The sequence below is a fragment of the Vigna umbellata genome, chromosome 8 (genome assembly GCF_029865625.1).
Source record: "Vigna umbellata cultivar VRB3 chromosome 8, Vumbellata_1.0, whole genome shotgun sequence".
Lineage (NCBI taxonomy): Eukaryota > Viridiplantae > Streptophyta > Magnoliopsida > Fabales > Fabaceae > Vigna > Vigna umbellata.
The window spans coordinates 40,925,184-40,943,084 of NC_142172.1; the positions used below are offsets into that span (position 1 = coordinate 40,925,184).

Below are 17,901 nucleotides of genomic sequence, written 5' to 3' on the forward strand. Positions count from 1 at the left end.
TACTTGAACACGATTTCAGTTAATAAATTTGAAATAGGTCTAATTACGATCCCATCAATCTTTGGGTCATATATAGTTAAATATCATTAATTATTTGAATTTATGTTTAAAAACTTAATCACCTACTAGTGCCAATCATAGAAAAGTGTGGTTTAGGATATCATTTAATAATTTCTTAACTATTGCTGTATTATCTCCTTTTATTATTATTATTTTCTGTGTAAGGATTAAACATATTTAACCAACTATTAAACTTCTTTAACAAATCTCAGTGTATAAGATATTGATCTTTCTGGACATATTAATGATTGATTGGCGATGTCATTACTTTGCTTAGTCATACTAATGATTAATTATCAATCTCATCAATTTAGCGAGGAAAACATTTTAGGTATGGTCAAATAATTAAGAGAAGTAAAAAATTCTCGTTTTTAATCTAAAAGCACTTTCTACAAGAAAATTCATTTTAAAAACTTCGATTTTCTATGAACGTAGTTATTTATTTTTTGAAAAAATTGAATGTATGAAAATATAAAAAGATTGGTAAAATTAATTTCATGATAATAAAAAAATATATTAGAATCAAATTATAATTAATTAAAATTCTAAAAAATGTATGAATAGTAAATTGTTTTGTTTTTTATGTGAAAGTATATAAACATATTAAAAGAAACTAAAATAGTAATCATTAAGAATAAAGTGTTCTATTTGTTGTTTAATAATATTGTTAAGGAAACAAAAATAAGAATTTGTCTTTAATCAAGCAATAAAACAGAAAACAGAAAATGAAAAACGGAGTAACTTTGAAAATGTATCCCAGAAGGCATTGAGAATCAAATAACATAAAAATACATAGTTAGGTATACAGTAAAGTACAAGTAAGCAATAAAAAACCTAACGTAGAATACGTATCACACAGGATTTGAAGTGAGAGGATATGAGGAGAATAAGCTGTTAAAATTTGAAAATATATGTATTTTTCAACCCAAAAAAATATTCTAAATTAGTGTAGTAAATTTTTTATTAGGGTGTAGAAAGTATTTGCCTACTCATCAACTATTCTATAAGAAATAAAAGAAAAATCAAAGCCCAAACTGAGGTAATAAATGGGCCACTGAAGTTGAACAAGCCCACACGACAAAACCCTAGAACAGGCTCAGCACATTTATATAACATCACTCATTCCCAAACCCTAGAGTTTCAGATCCTCATTCAACCAGCACCGATAGCAGCGGCGGCGACCATCACTCTCCAACGATACTTCCGCGTCGAAAATGGTACGTGCCCTTTCAGCACCTCTCACTCCTTGACGTTGACTAAAAAGGTTCAATTTTTTGAGGAACCCTATCGGTAATTGAATTTGCTTTTGCGAATATTGCAGGCTCTGGTGGCGAACGAGGACTTCCAGCACATTCTCCGTGTGCTGAACACTAACGTTGATGGCAAGCAGAAGATAATGTTCGCCCTTACCTCCATCAAGGGTATTGGCAGGAGATTCGCCAACATGGTTTGCAAGAAGGCTGATGTTGACATGAACAAGAGGTGCTTGTTTGTTTGGTCAGTTTAACTGCACGTTGGTTCACGAGTTTCTGGGTTTTCTTGACATGGGTGTTTTTTCTTTTGTGCTGCTGTCAGGGCTGGTGAGTTGAGTGCTGCCGAGTTGGATAATCTGATGACAGTGGTAGCCAACCCTAGGCAATTCAAAATCCCAGACTGGTTTCTTAACAGGAAGAAGGATTACAAGGATGGCAAGTACTCCCAAGTTGTTTCCAATGCTCTCGATATGAAGCTCAGGGATGACTTGGAGAGACTCAAGAAAATCAGGTCACTCATTTACTATGTCTATTCATAGTTGAGTTATTCAATCGTTTTTGGGTCTCATCATTTAGTTTCGGTCGAAAATAAGTTTTGCTTTTGTCGACAAAGCCGAATGACGTTTTGTTTAAACTGATTTGCTCTGTGGTTTGTTTGTGAAATATTTCATGTTTGATGAACTGTGCCAAATATGTTGGTTGTTGGATTTGATTTGGTTTTCTGTCATGGCGTAGAAATTTGTAATTTTGTGTTGGGTATTGTAACTGCTAGCCTGGTTTGTATTTTTCAAGATCTTGTGAATTGGATAGAATGGTTCTCATTAACTAATGATGATATTAGTCTTAATTGTAGTGCAGTTATAGAAGAAGCATTTCAAGTTTAATTTGCTTTCTTGACCAGTAACTTGAATTTGGTTTTGCTGCTAGTCATTTTGAATATTTAGTTTCCAATTTTTGTTGTAACCTTGCGAGATTGACAGAAGCAAATAATTTTCAAAGAAAGAGCTAATTGAAGCATGACCTGTATACATTGTCATATATTTGTTAGATTAACATCATTGCAATCAGTTGAACATTTATGTTGTTATGGTAAATATTGGTGTAATGAGATTAACTTACCCTGCCATAAATTGTGGAATTACAAATTTTCCGAAGGACTTTTCTGGACAATTTGGGCATTGCTTGTGAAGTATTGGTGACTTCTGAACCAAATTAACTATTTAAGTTTCATTATGCAGAAACCACCGTGGATTGAGGCACTACTGGGGCCTTAGAGTCCGTGGTCAGCACACCAAGACAACTGGCCGTAGGGGGAAGACTGTTGGTGTCTCTAAGAAGCGTTAAGCTATTATGTTTTGGCTTTGGAGATTAGATTTTGTTGAGGAGGGAAATTTGAAAGAACACTAGACATGTTTTGCATACCGACTTTGTATCAGTTTTATTTAAATGCTGTGACAATTTCAATTTTGTTTGTTATTTGCGTTAAGCTCTACTTATGATTCTGGTTTTTTATTTGTAGAGAACCTTGAATATTATTGATGAAATTACATATTCACTTCAACCCCGGAGCGAAATACTACCTTTTTACACTAGAATTTTATTACATGGTAACATGGACATTCTTTAAATATTAGTCGCTTGTTTTTGTATAAAGTATTTGGCTGTGTGAATTATATGATGACATCGTTTTTGTGCAAGAAATTATAAGTTTCTTCATCATTATTCACCTTGAAAGTCTTTTTTTCCTGAACTTGTCAAACTAAGCATTTACTGTATGTATGTAAGAAAGATAAAATATCCGTTCCCCTGGAATTTGATCTTGTAAGATCGTTCTATCGCCTTTTTGGTTAAGTCTATATCAAAAAAAAACCTTTGACTCTTGTAATTCTTTTCCATTCGTGTAAAAAGTATTCGAAAATAATCGCAAAATTATCTAAGTGTATTGTCCAATAGTATGTCCCTGGTTCACTTTACAACGATTAATCGTATCCCAATTCTGAGTTTCTATGAAGTCACTTGTCGATTTAGGTCTTCGCACTAGTCGATTTAGGTCTTCGCACTAGAGAATCTTTCTTTCACGAGTTACCGAATCCGAATATTATTGAATCTTCCTTTTATATGGGTTACTTGTAACTGATACTTTCAGATAAATAGTTTTCTTTACAAATTGTTAAAGCTTAACTTTGTCCTCTGTTTTTTTCATCTAACATTTTCTTTAAAGTTCTTATCCACAATAAACTAAATTCACAAGAATCAGGTGGAATTGTGAGTATCTTTAAAATCTTATTCTTGACAGAAATAATATTTAAACAGACTTCCGATCGATCATATTCTGCAACTAATTTGATTTATTGAAGGCGTCCATACCAGTCATCATATAAACTTACATGTGAGAGTATCAATATAATAACAACCTAATCCTGCACTTTCAGATAAGTCGCACTCTCATGAGGGCAAACTATGGGAGGACCTCTGTCGTTCATTTGTGTCGTGTGAAAAATTTCTGTCTCAACACACTGCTCTTAATGCTGCTTTTGTTGACAGAACCAGAATCAAGAAGCAACAAGAATGGATGAGTGTCATTATTGAAGGAGATATTTTTGCTTGGAACGTAGTCAGCCCTATAATGAAATATATTCACTGGAATCCAAAACAATAAATCATATCAATTAAAAGAATTACAAATGAGATTGAAATAATAAGGTTTTAATTTAAAATAAATAACTACTTTCCTGTAAATAATCACTTACCGTCTTATCATCTCAACTTCTGTAAATAAACCACCATAATGAGTGAATTCTATGAAACTATTGGTTTTCTGTTTTGTTGGTGGGAAGAGAGTAATTCAAACGCTCCTTTCCACCAGGCTTTGATGAGGCATTGCCATACCATATCATTCCACACACAGCAATAACCATCCCTAAAACCACTTGAACATTAAGACCTTCCCTCCCAAAGAAAAAGAACCCCATTATCAGAACAAGTATGGTCTTCATGTGGCCTAGTACTTGAAAAGAGACCGCAGTGAATCTGCCAATGCAGATAAATTGACTAAGGTTGGTCCCCACTGCTATAGTGCATGACATAAATATGAACATCTGCAAAATCCAACCCAAAATTTGGGAAACTTGGTAAAGGTTAATACCAACCCAGATACCACAATCAAAAGCAACAAAAGTTCAATTTGTAATTCAATTTACTTCATTCTTGACTTTGTTCTATAATGTTTGTATCATCTAAGTTATACACATTCAATCAAATTAAGACAAATTCGTCTATGAAAATCACCACATAAATCCCAAAGCTTCCAATGCTGAGTAAGTTTTTAGCCATATACGATAAATTTATAAAAGTATTTTAGATTAATAAGGCACATTAATAAGCAGATTGTATAACTAAAGAAATGGGGCATTCTTAAACATAAAGGCATTAAAAAAAACCATATATACCATATGCACAATTATCTTATCTACATACATCTGAAGGTGAAATCAATATCTATTTTAACACATCAAGTCGTTCATTATACGTATACCCATGTGAATCCACAGATGCATTTACTCACTTTCTCAGAGAAAGTAAATCATCAAGGGTTTACACATTGAATACAATGGCATTGGTGTCTTTTTTTGTGTTCCAGAACTTACCAAAGAACCTGAATTATAAGCAAATTGGTCAACTCTGTTGTTTGTCAACAAGTAGTCTAGAAAAGGGCCCAGAAGAAGTAGTGATCCAGCCTGTGCCGGTGCTGTATGTCCCAATAGGTTGAAAGAACTGAGTGAATACTTCCTCTGAAGGAAATGGACATACTACACACGAAACATTGAAAATTCATTAAAAAAAAGTAGACTAACACTTCTTATACAAATGTTTTACAGCACAGGAGGGCTGATTGCTGAAAAATGATACCTGAATCTACCTAAAATGCATTCAAATATTTAAGCATAACATGGAACAATTTTAAGACAAACTTCAAAATGTTTGTCATATTGCCTACCACTCTTTGTAGTGTTGTCATGCAGAAGCATGAATCTAGATTTAATTATATGATATTTTAAGTTTGAATTTTGAACTGAAGCATCGCATATGGTGGAATGCATTCTTACATATTGTTGCATAGAAGTGCTCCACACTGCTACAAAGGCAGCAACAAAACCTTTTGTGTTAACACTCACATCAGTAACCGTGCAAACACCAACACCTAAGAGAACGACACATATGCTGAGTTTAGTGCCTCTAGAGTACCTAACCTTGTCGAAAACAACTTCAAAAAGGCACGATACAGGTATCATACTCAACTTAGCAATCTGCAAAATGGTTAAAAAGAAATGTTAACTTCTGAATGCATTGATCGACAGATAGATAAATTCAACCCAACTCACTTGATAGAATCCAACTGAGTTCCACATTAGACTAATATTCATTCCAACAACGGAGAAGTTAGCAAATAAAACAAATTTTAAAAGTTCTGGAAAGGGTAAATGCGAAGGCTGGACGTATCCCACCATCTTTAGTATGGATGTCATCAAAGTTGTAGTAAGGAAATGAAGACCTGTTAATGTTGTAGCTGCAGGAAAAGGCAAATCGTATTTAAAAGATGATAAGAAATTAAGCCAGAACATTATAATGTATTTATTGGGACAAGGCTTAAAATCTATGGAAACATCGAAAAATATTTTGTCAAATCTTAAATTATCCTCCACTGTTTCCTATTTCCTCATCGTCCCTTAAGACTAATTACTATATTTTCACGTATTACCATGATATGTTATTAGGATTAGTATAAGGGTTAATATTCTAGATTTTATGAACATATCTAACAAATTTGTACATTGTAGTATATCACAGTTAGTATTTCCTTCCATTATATCTAAAATTCCATAACTCCAACAACAATGTAAGTCAAGGAAAGACATCATTAAAAATTGGAAAAGGAATTTACCAAAACTGAAGCCGTAAGTGGCCATCAAAGCTTTGTTTACAATGATAACTCCAACAGAAGTGACAACGTTGAACACCCACGCAGCTGCATCCACTGCTGCCTTCTTCTCAGCCCTGCTAGTCGTTGCCATGTTCTTGCTTATTTTTCACAAATTAACTGACTTTGGGTTCTTCTAACTAGCCTCCATAGCATTCTGTTGAACCATTCAAATGATGTGCATTGGTCAATCCATTTAAATAAACAAATACAAAGCCTGGTAAACTGGAAAATACGAAATTATCATGTTTAAAATAAAAATAATACAGATGGAAATGTGATCAACGGAATGTAAAACAGGACCCAAGATCATTTATATTTATATACAAACGGTACATTAGACCCAGCTGAAGAATGATAAAATGAACCACCCTTTGATTAAATGGATCTTGCATCCAAAGAAAGCTGACATTACAATTCGGTTCTAACCATGCATAGTAACAACCCTAAAGTTGTTCACTCATTTTCAGGGCAGAAGGCAGTATGATAGCCCGTTTGAATGAAATGTCAATTCCAATTTAGCTTTATTGGGTGACAATTATCAAAGACAAAACTCCTAAATTCACCGTAATGTAAGAAACCAATTCAAATAAATTGAACTCCAATCCATCACCAAAACGAACCCACACAATTTGACAATGCTAAATATTTTGCGTTCTATGAAAAAATAAAATACAGAGTAAACAAAATTTAAAACTCTTATTTTTCATATCCATTATAAACAGATCCCAAAAGGGATCTCGGATCCAGAAGGGTGACGCTAAAATTTAGTAAATGGTAACAACTTTTCTAAAAGAGAGATCATAATCAAACATGGGTAACCTGGTATTTACCGAGATTCAATATTTTTAGTCCCTTCAACAAAGAAAAATATAAGATTGTATGAATGAATTAAAACAAACTAAAGGGTAAAAGATGAGAAGGATTGAGAATGTGAAACAAAAATAGGTTGAGAACAAATAAACTAACTGTGAATGGAGAAGACATTGGGCGTTGGAATGAATGTAGCATAAGGAAATGTGGGTAGAAAGGAATTGAAGATTGGAGAATGCAATTTGCAGATTGGAGTAGAAGTGGCACGCGCTATGTACCCAAGAAAGACGAGCATAATAAGCATGTTATGTTTCTCAAGTATCCCTGTTGTTTTGTCTAAACATGCTCAGCTTTGATCATTTTGGAACAACACCAACACAGTAACTATTTTCTTTTTCCTCCTTTTCTTAAATAATCACAGCAATTGTATTCAACCATACTATATTAACTAATTCCATGCAGTTTGAAAACAAGTCTAATACTCTTATTCATTAACTTTAATTGCATTTATTAACTACACTAAATGCTTAAGAAAATTTAACATTTAATTATTATTTTTTATATAGAACTAGTTTATCAAATTTTGAAATGGTGTGAGGATTAAAAATTAGTTTAAGGTACAAACTGTGCTATAAATAATATTTTGAATATTTTATTAATGTTATACCATAAATTTTTTTTATTTTATAAGAATCATATTTTTCCTATTTTTTTAATATTTTTTCTGTTCATTTTTTATCTATTTTATTATAAAAGTATGGGTGAAAAGTGTAACAATTTTATCCAATCAAAATTGTAAAAAGAATAAGTTAATTCTTTGAAGTCTTTTAGTGAGATCTATTGTATGTAAAGGTTGTTAGGTTCACATGTGAGGTTTAAAGGTTCAAGATGAATTTTTGTTCCATTAAAATTATTAGAGTATGATAAAATCTGAATTTTTTATATCTAAATATTACATATGTAAATATAGGTTTTTAGAGACACTAAAGCTCTTTTTGACGGTGATTCACAATCTAAATAAAGGAATCTATTGTTTTATAATAGAGTTTAGAGTGTTTAGTGGATGTGATGAAACTATGATACATTATTTTATTGAGAGTAAATTAATGTGATCAATTTGGTATATTGAAACTGTGAAAATGTTGAGTCTTCTAAAGTTTGCATGTGAACGAAACTGTTTTTTTTGTAAATTATCTATTAGATTGTTGAGTTAAATCGACGTGTTGGTGAATATATATTTTTGGAACTGTGAAAATTAAGATGAGTTATAATGTATGAACTTAATTAAATTGGTGTTATCCGAGAATGTTTGGAGTTAAATTATACTTATTTTATGTTTAATAAGAGTAAAATAATTCAAAACAAATGAACCAATTTGATACATATAATAGTCTTTAAAATTTGATAGGATGTTAGGTGTTATATAGTTGACTTCTACTATATATTATTTTGACTTCACGATATATCGGAAAGTATTAAAGGAGATTATATTGATTTTGGTAGTATGTAACTCAAATAAAAGAATATATATATATATATATATAGTTTTGAGAGCCAAGGACGATGTAAAACTAGATCAAACCAAATATAAGAAATTTACCTTAAAAAAAACATTAGTCATAGTTTATTATCTTATAAGAGCATGTTGTTGGAAAGTGTGAGATAATATTATAAATATAAAATCTCTGAATTTATTCAATACATATATTTCCAAAGTAAAATCAAATGTATAAAACTTGCATGAAAGCTAAGCATGTTAATAAGAACATAAATAATTTAAATATTTGATTTTTATTAAATATATTCTAGATTATTGGAATCAATTAATAATATTTTAAATTATATATTGTTGGTGGAGTCAATTAATAATATTTTAAATTATATATTGTTGAGTCATGTTAAATTGATTTGTGATGTAGCAAGTAAGTTATGACAAGGGTATTTTATATGAAAAAAGAATTCAATAATTAAGAATTATAAATAATAACATAAGTATATTTATAAATAAACAAACAAATAATATATATATATATATATATATATATATATATGAGTTTGCTAACGCGCGTACGCCTGTTTTTCAGTTGGTACATTTTAGCCAATGTGTACCGGGTTTTGACATTGACTATTAAACAATCTTACAAAAAATGATTTTATAATGAGTTTCCATTTTATAATTTTTGTCTTATCTAATTTTATCTAATTTTCACAAGCATAAAGGAATTGGTAATTGACCTCAAAAAAATAAAAATTACTCGTTGTTAAACAATTTCTTATAAAAAAATGATTTTATAATGAATTTTCATTTTATAATTTTTGTCTTATCTAATTTTTACAAGCATAATGACATCAAAGGAATTGGTAATTGGCCTACAAAAATCAGAAACACTCTCTTGTTAAACAATTTCTTACAAAAAATGATTTTATAATGAGTTTTCATTTTATAATTTTTGTCGTATATAATTTTATCTAATTTTCACAAGTATAATGACATCCGAAGGAATTGATCATTGGTCTGAAGATTTTTTTTTATGAGATGATGATTCTAAGATATGCAGATGATAAAATTAGAGCGGTTAGTGAAAATGGTGAAATTGAAGAGATCTTGAATGAACCTTTGCCTGAAGGTGAATATGTCGATGACTCAACTCTTTACAAAGACGAATGGTTTAACGACAAGTGTTTGTGAATTTTTCAATTGGAGCTACAGTAGGAATCATAGAGAAAAAGTTGGAGTGAGAGAGATGAGATGAATGAGGGAAGTGAGTAAGGGTTTGGGGTATTTTTTTAGTTTTAAAAATGAAAATTATTAAAATACCCTTAAGCTTAAAACTTAGAATCCAACTCAAAAACAGCACTTACGCACGTTAGCCAACCCCATATATATATATATATATATATATATATATATATGGGTTTGCTAACTTACGTAACCTCTTAAAGTAACCAAAATTTAGTTGACAAAAATACCCTCATATTAAAAAAGGCATACTTCAAATACAAGGGTATTTTAATAATTTTTATTTTTAATTTAAAATAAAAAAATCAGAAATTATTCAAATATCTTTAACCTTAACACTTTGAATCTATAATATATAAAGATATTTTTGTCAACTAAATTTTGATATAATTTAAGAGGTTATTAACATGTTACGATAAGTTAGGAAATCATATAATATATATATATATATATATATATATATATATATATAGAATTCTCATATATCATTTATATTTATATTTATATTTTATCTTTTATAATATTATTATTGTTAATTAAACTTTTAAGAGTAACGTTATTTTGTTTTTTAGAATAAAATTATCTTATGTCTCAATTTTTTTTCTTAATCATATATGCAGTTTGTACCGCTAATATTTAGGTATTGCGTACTACTCCTAATGTCTTTTTCTTTATTCCATCTATATATTGTTCACAACTTTGGGTATTGGGATTTCATTCTTAACGTTAATATTAAAGAATAATAAGAAATTAAATGGTGATAGTAGAAACTACAAATATAATAAAGAAATATAAGAAAAAAACAATTTTATATAAAATATTTTAAAATAACAATTACTCATAAAAAATTAGTTAACAATTATATTTTTTTTAAATCAATTAATAAATATATTATAAAAGATAAAATAAGAATAAAAATTATATATACAAAAATAAATATCTTCTTTAGGTATAGATATACCAATTTAAAATCACACAAAATTCAATATCATAACATTTATTTTCAAATCTATTCAATATTTCTAAGAACTATTTTTCAAAACAAGATCATTCCAAACTTCCACCTAATAAAATTACTCCAATAAATATATCAACTGTTGATAAAATGATCTTTTTCAAAATTTGGTTTGTAATTGAATTCTCTCAAATTCTAAAGTTTAAAATTGGAGATAATTCCAACTCAATTTAAAGAGGGACAACAAAACGAGAGTATTAAGAATATTTCCACGAGTTAGTACAGATAGTATGTAGAATAACTCTTTAAAGTTACAATAAAAAATTGATATATTTTTTTCATATCTGGAAACTGTGAATGTTCGACTATTTAAAATTGATATTTAAAGTTACAATAATAAATTTCGTATATCACGTCTTAAATGAAAGGTCGCTGTTAAATTAATTCATTGATTAGAAGTTTTTAATTAGTTATTTTCATTTATATATTAATAAATATTGTTCTTTAGTTTATTCTTTCTATAAAAAAAAATTATTGCCATTTAGTCACATACTAGTATCTTTAGTTTTTGTGTGCAAATAATATTATAATTTTTTTCTGTAAAAGAAAAACTGTTACCACTATTTAATAACAAATCATTATATATTTTAATTTTATTAACTTTTTCTAATAAATATTGTTAAAATCATAATGACATTTATCAATTGACAATAATTATGTGTTTAGTTTGAAGAAAGAATGTGAAAAGAAAAAAAAAACTGAAAGAATGAAAAAAAAAAACGTAGAAAGGAGGATATTGTTTTTAATTGTTTAGAAAAGAAGAAAAAGAAAGAAAATGTAATATTTTATCACTCGTACGTGTCCTTGCCTAAATAAAGAAGGGTTTATATTTGCCAATTATATTATGTGTCCTTCCACTCTGTACTGTTAGTTACCAAACAAAGTACAATAATATTTCTATTTTCCATTTTCTCTGCTAATAAGTATGTTTAAAATATATATATAACAACGAAATATTTAGTAGTGAAAATGGAATAAGATGTAAAAATAATAATAAAACAAAAATAAAACACTTCCTTAGGACCTTATTATAAAACACATTTCAAAAGATTATTAGTTATTTCTATAATATTGGTTATGATATCTTAGAATAAAACATTAATTACAAATTTCATTCTATTTTATCACTGCCATAAGCCCTAAAAGAAAGAAAAGATTGTTTCTTGAAAAGGTAAAAGAAAAAAGAAAAAAAAATCAATAAATAGCATTGTATAAAGAATCAGATTAAATTGATTAAAGTTGGATTTTTTCACCAAAGTGGTTCAAAGCAAGGGACAAGCTTTTATTACCAATCCATGGAGTGGAATGATTTTTGTATTGGTGGAAACCGATGAAAACCGAAACGCCCTCTTTCTCCTTCGCGCATAAAACCCACTCACAACGTCTTCTATGCAATTGGGCAAAGGCACAATCATGGCGAAGAAGAGAAAATCAATAGCCTCAAGCATGGACGAGGTGGACCGAACCATGTACGCTTCATTTTCCAGTGCTGCCAATTCTCTCTCACACCTCTACACTCTCTCCATGAACCGCCACAAACTCTCCTTCCAAGCCGGTGAACGCCACTCCCTTGTAACAATTTTCTCTTTTATCCTCCAACCCTTTTCCATTCCATATATTTCCTGGACTTTTCAAAAATAAAAAAACTATCTTTCTTTTTTTTTACTTCATTTTTTAATTCTTGTTCTCGATTGCAATTGAGTTCTTACCTCCGCATTTTTACTGTTTTTTTCCACGTGTTTAGGGTTTAAACTATGTAATTTGTTTTAATTGGTGTGTGCTGTGTCCGATTTCAGGAAAAGATTTATCAGTGGATCCGGAGGCAACAAGAAGGTGGATCAAAAACTGCACCTGTTGATATACTCGGCTACATTCAGGTTGGTTTCATTCTATTGTTCTTTTTGTGTTTTGCATGTCATTGTGAAGCAAACAAAATGAGGGAGGCCGAGGAGTTATAGCTTGCTAGTTACTGATAAGATGATGCACATGTATCATATCATCATACAGCAAGGCTTATAGCTAGACTTCCCTTGAGACAAATGTAAATTTTTGAAAGACTTTCAACCAATCATAAATGAATAACAAAATGGTCAATTTTTGCCAAACCTGTTTATGAACAAGCCAAACGGCTTTGTGAAGTCTTGTAGTCAACCTCACTTGGTGAGACAAGGCTATGTTGTTTTTGTTTAAGCTTGCCCAGATCGCACTATTGAACAATACTGCTGATGGAAAGGAAAAAAGTACAAGAAAATAATCTATGAAGTTCATGTTAGTCTTGTTGTCCAGATTTTGATTTCATTCTCCGGTATTGACATTTGCTTAATTGATCAGTAGTGTTTTTGTTTCTGTAGGCTGGATTAACGCAGGTCTTTACCTTTTTCTAAATTACTTGTTTTCTGCCTTGTCTGTTGCAGTTTTACTTTGTTATCATTCTTTTATTTCTCTGTTCTTAGTGGAATGTCAATTTGTTTTCCTTGAATCAGTTAGTGATTTTGTTGATGAACTGAAATTTATAGTGTTTTGTTTGCGTATATGCAAGTTATAACAGAATGTTGGAAAGGTTTCTTAGTGTGAATTTTTAAATTAAATGAAGTTTAACTTGAGAAGGTCTGAAAATTGGGTAAAATTTTAAGCGGGAGAAAGCCATCTTGATTTCTCCGATGGATGTTGCCCTTTTCTTTCATGTGATCTTTTCTCTCTTTAAATTTTCATTTTCTAAAGTTATTGAAGAGGTGGAACTTTAGTGTAATTGCTATTTTAAATTTTTGTGAAAACAAGTGTTTGAAAGTTTGTGTTTCACTTGTGGGCTTTGAGAAGTTGCAGAATTACATTGATGAATGCTGATTGCAAAAACAGGTAGAAAATACATAGGACTGAGAAATTTCCCCAAATTGAAATGGCAAGTATTATGTGTCAGTTTTTTGTAGCAGTTTAGGAAGGATGGAAAAGACAATGAAACATTTTTTTCCTTCCATTTTAAAGATTTGTAAGATTGTCAGTTTTTAAGAAATTGCTTGCTATCTCAGAAACTTGTGTGCACTTGTGGCTAGTTAGATACCTTGCAGTACTGAAAAACAAAAGTGCTGGTTAGGTAATATGGCAGGTTTGGGCTACATGGGGATGTCTTTGTACTTCATGCAATGTAATATTGGTTTTTGTTGTTACTGATCACAAATTGCATGAATGAAATTTGATTTTTGTGCTAACAGAATGAGCTGGATTATTGTGGAGAGGAACCGTGTATGTCACCTAGAGTTCCACAGCAACACCAACAATCACAACCACTAATGCATGTCACTGTCACTGGTTCAGGTTTTCCCGTAACTGCAGAATTTCCTGGCCAGACACTTATGGGGCAGGGACTCAGGTCTGAGCACATTGATAGTCAATCAAAGAATTCCGTGTTTTCAAATGCTTTGTCAAATCCTGTTCGTCAAATTGGTGAGGTAGGGAACTACTCAAGTGGTCTCTCCATGGGGAATGGAAGCCGTAACACTGAAGAGAACTTTCTTCAGCAGCAAAGCAGGGACTCTGCTGCATTCAGTTTCAATGATGCTGCCATGGACATGCATGCAGACTAGTCTGCAGTTTCATCTACTGAATATGTTTGCTTCACCATTCCTCTTCATTACCTACAAAAAGAATTGAATAACCAACGGAAGGGCATATCTGAGTTTTGCTCGTTGTATCCTACAAAAAACAGCATTAACTTATTACAACGCATGCTTGTACCATCCAAGTTGAGTAATGGCTTAGTTCTTCAATGTTCTTTGTAAAGTTTGTTGTTGAAATAGTTTAAAGGTATCAAAATTTGTACCCTGATCGTCTTTCAAACAAACTTTATTTCAATGTAGGCATTACTTCTATTTCAAGTTTCCTACCTAAACCTGTCCCCTCAAGGATTTCTGGTGTCATGGATGTCCTCTTCTAATCATAAATATTTTTGTTGCACTTTTTTCTGCAAAATTATCCATAATTCTTTCATAATCAAGATTTTTTAAAAATTTCTTTTCAGTAAAACCATGAATAAAATTTTAATAATTTTTATTTTGAATTCTTTTTCAGCATATGCAGTGATAAGAATGGATAACATTATTCAGTAGTATTTTGAAAGTTGTTCAATGTCTTTAGAAATTCATTATCATAAATATCACTTATCACACATTATTTTGTTGAGTAATTATTATTTTATAAATAAAAGTATACATGACATTAATTAAATAATTTTTAATTACAATGATTATATACATATTCTTTTTTTTTGGCTTCCAAAGTGGTTCACCTTGAACATGCTGAAGGCCACAACCAGTCCTTTTCGCACATTCTGTATGTTGCAATTCACAACTTCAGGCATCTTTTGTATATCCCATTGCTTTTGATATCTATTTTGTTAATCCTTATAGCTCGTTCTCTGTTATTTTCTTTATATTGTTGTTAATCTGTGAATAGAGAGAATAAAGACACGCATTTAACCGCAATTCATACAGTCTTTTTAGGATAAACTTAAGAAAGTTCTTAAGTGATGATTCATTGCGTTTGGTGAAAGCTTGATAGTTTTTAAAAGAAAGAAAAGAGAAGGGTTTACCCTCAGACAAATGCAGTGTTCATGGAATGAGAATAGAATGGAAGAAAACTTAGCATTGGAATCGCTTGTGCTGTTGTGACAATGAGATGGCATTGGCCCAAAAGGCATCTTAGCATCAGAAGAATTCTTGAAGCCAAAGGATAACATAATAAAAATAAAATAATTATATAGTTTATAATTTATTCTTTTCATAATTTTTACATTTGGTAAAATGTGTGAATAGGGGTGTTTCAGTAAAATTCAGTTTAAAACGGTCGTGGGAAGTAGAAATTTGAGGAGGCAATTCGAAACATGGATCTTATGAAAAGCCCGTAATCTTCCTTTGGGCCGTAAGCTCTTGTATTGGTCCACAGATATTTAATCTAATCAAAGTGTATGTAAGTGACAACACATCTTAATTTAGGAGGTTACTCCCTACACCACCACACATTGCTTCCTGCACCACCACACTTTTCTTAAATTCCAAAACTATCCTTAATATTTTAAAATATCCTACACCTCCTCCTTTTCTCTCGAACGGATGTCGACATCCGTTGAAGAAAAAATTCTTTAACGGATGTGCCACATCCGTTAACGGATGTCCCAAATCCGTTTAGTTTTTTTTTTTAAGTTTTTAGTTTTTTTAAGTTTTGAAATTAATATATTTTCATTGTAAAACTGTTTGCTCATCTTCATGACTTCATATAGAATCAAACTTGTCCAGTTTATATAATTCTATAGAATCGACAATTAATATGAGATACAAAGGTTTAAAGAATCCATACCATACTCATCAATTGGAGCATCATAATCATAACTAGTAGAAATGAAAGGTCCACCGGTAGTTCGGCCAAAATTAGTCCCTCCATGGTACTTTTTCCAAGCAAGGAACAGAAAAAGTAGAAAGCATAAGCTCTTTTCCTATCTTGAATAGCTTAAATCATTAAACAACATGCAATATTGTATCATCATGTAGTAATTCTGAAAAGTTCCACCTTGCTGGTAAAAGCGTGGCACAGCAAAAGCAAGATCTTCCACTGGTCTGTAAGGCACAGCACCACCAAACGAAAGAAACCTATAGTTTCACAGAATTCAAAAGGTTACAACAAAAAAGAAAAGTAGAGTTGATTGAGAAAGTGCTACACAATCAATCAGATCATATTTTGAGTATGACATTCAAATAACTAAATGATTTATATAGCAAGGACACTAACCATCCACTCCAGTTCTCAGTCCACATTTTTGGTTTCGAGTTAGAGTTTGGTTTGAATTGATCGCAGTAAAATCCATTGCATGTGCTAATCTGCGTATAGTTAAGATTACAAATTATGGAGTAAACAATCAAGTAGGATAACGGATGTCGCCACATCCGTTGAAGGTTTTTTTTTTTTAAATAAAAACAATAAATTAAAATATAAAATATGTGAATGGACGGATGTCAACATCCGTTGAAGGTGAAACGGATGTTGACATCCGTTTTAGAGAAGGGTAAAATTGGTATGGGGTGGTGCAAGAAGCATTCGGTGGTGGTGGAGGGAGCAACTGCCCTTAATTTAATCTCAATAAAACAACACCATCAATTCTCACGCTTTCTTTTCCCTTGGCCATAATATATACACATACGAATTTTATTGTATTTCTTATCGTCTACGTATTTACAAATGACTTCTTAAATACTAAGCATATTATTCTTACTAAGTTATTATATTAAACTCATTTTTCTCTTCTTCAGATTATTATATTAATGAATATAGGTTATAAATTATCAATAACTAATATTTTAGTTTGTGCATTGCACAAAATAAACATCATTTCATATATCTAAATTTATGATAAACAAACAATTCAGATATATAAATTATACCATAACTAAAATTGTAATAAATAAATATTTTTAACATATGAAATAATATAAAGTGTATTGCAGTGTATTGTTGTTTTCAATTGTTGATATTTTTTAAAATATTACAATTTAAGTTAGAATTGAAAATATTATATTAAAATAGATAAAATGTTGAATCATTATGTTAATATGGAAAGCATTAAAAGTGTTTGAATTTATTTAAATTTTATTTGTTTTAAGGGGTATATTAAGAGACTTAAAAAAGGATGGAAATGAGAAAAATGAAAGTGAAAAAGAAGATTGTTTAAATTAAAGGAAAATAAAAAAAAATTATAATTTTATTCTCAATACTAACAACATTACTATTAATTTTGATTATTTATTATTAGTATTTAATTTATATATTTTTTATTTTATTATATTAATTATATATAATATGTAATGAATATAATCGATGAACATGATTGATATATTAAATGATATTTTGAATTTTAAAGATAAAATATACATTTGGAATTTTATTGTTATTGTTATATCAGTGTTTTTTTTTAATATATTAGATTAACGAATAATCATCTTATTTGTGTAACTTAATACTTACAAACTTGACAAATCTTTACGCATACAAGTACAAG

At 30.2% G+C, this 17,901-nt stretch overlaps 3 protein-coding genes across 4 annotated transcripts; 2 read left to right on the top strand and 1 right to left on the bottom strand.

Moving 5' to 3' along the window:
- The first annotated feature begins 1,120 nt into the window (after positions 1-1,120).
- On the top strand, positions 1,121-2,874 carry LOC124845049 (small ribosomal subunit protein uS13z/uS13y/uS13x). The gene is made up of 4 exons (XM_047322084.2): positions 1,121-1,277; positions 1,382-1,542; positions 1,636-1,824; positions 2,552-2,874. The coding sequence occupies exons 1-4, from the start codon at positions 1,275-1,277 to the stop codon at positions 2,655-2,657; spliced, it is 459 nt and encodes a 152-aa protein (XP_047178040.1). The 5' UTR covers positions 1,121-1,274; the 3' UTR covers positions 2,658-2,874.
- A 769-nt stretch (positions 2,875-3,643) lies between these two features.
- Positions 3,644-7,465, bottom strand: LOC124845048 (UDP-rhamnose/UDP-galactose transporter 6-like). 2 transcript variants are annotated; one of them, XM_088095596.1, is made up of 7 exons: positions 7,261-7,465; positions 6,256-6,448; positions 5,819-5,880; positions 5,420-5,620; positions 4,961-5,122; positions 4,064-4,411; positions 3,644-3,953 (listed from the first exon to the last, which is right to left on the bottom strand). In XM_088095596.1, the coding sequence occupies exons 2-6, from the start codon at positions 6,383-6,385 to the stop codon at positions 4,121-4,123; spliced, it is 846 nt and encodes a 281-aa protein (XP_087951722.1). In that variant the 5' UTR covers positions 6,386-6,448; positions 7,261-7,465; the 3' UTR covers positions 3,644-3,953; positions 4,064-4,120. The 2 variants fall into 2 exon arrangements, with proteins under 2 accessions (XP_087951722.1, XP_047178038.1); XM_047322082.2 differs by having other exon boundaries at positions 5,696-5,880; positions 7,261-7,464.
- Positions 7,466-12,104: 4,639 nt separating this feature from the next.
- Positions 12,105-14,739, top strand: LOC148194707 (uncharacterized). The gene is made up of 3 exons (XM_088095978.1): positions 12,105-12,431; positions 12,656-12,736; positions 14,069-14,739. The coding sequence occupies exons 1-3, from the start codon at positions 12,249-12,251 to the stop codon at positions 14,438-14,440; spliced, it is 636 nt and encodes a 211-aa protein (XP_087952104.1). The 5' UTR covers positions 12,105-12,248; the 3' UTR covers positions 14,441-14,739.
- The last annotated feature ends 3,162 nt before the right edge of the window (positions 14,740-17,901 follow it).

What these genes read in the sequence shown, in the direction of transcription:
- LOC124845049 (XM_047322084.2), top strand. An exon ending in GATGTTGACATGAACAAGAG is followed by an intron (nt 1,543 to 1,635) that starts GTGCTTGTTTGT and finishes TGCTGCTGTCAG; the next exon opens with GGCTGGTGAGTTGAGTGCTG. An exon ending in GAGAGACTCAAGAAAATCAG is followed by an intron (nt 1,825 to 2,551) that starts GTCACTCATTTA and finishes TTCATTATGCAG; the next exon opens with AAACCACCGTGGATTGAGGC.
- LOC124845048 (XM_047322082.2), bottom strand. Translation starts at nt 6,385, where the DNA reads ATGGCAACGACTAGCAGGGCTGAGAAGAAGGCAGCAGTGGATGCAGCT. An exon ending in CACTTACGGCTTCAGTTTTG is followed by an intron (nt 5,881 to 6,255) that starts GTAAATTCCTTT and finishes CTTTTCCTGCAG; the next exon opens with CTACAACATTAACAGGTCTT. An exon ending in CTTATAATTCAGGTTCTTTG is followed by an intron (nt 4,412 to 4,960) that starts GTAAGTTCTGGA and finishes TGGATTTTGCAG; the next exon opens with ATGTTCATATTTATGTCATG.
- LOC148194707 (XM_088095978.1), top strand. Translation starts at nt 12,249, where the DNA reads ATGCAATTGGGCAAAGGCACAATCATGGCGAAGAAGAGAAAATCAATA. An exon ending in CCGGTGAACGCCACTCCCTT is followed by an intron (nt 12,432 to 12,655) that starts GTAACAATTTTC and finishes GTCCGATTTCAG; the next exon opens with GAAAAGATTTATCAGTGGAT. An exon ending in ATATACTCGGCTACATTCAG is followed by an intron (nt 12,737 to 14,068) that starts GTTGGTTTCATT and finishes TTGTGCTAACAG; the next exon opens with AATGAGCTGGATTATTGTGG.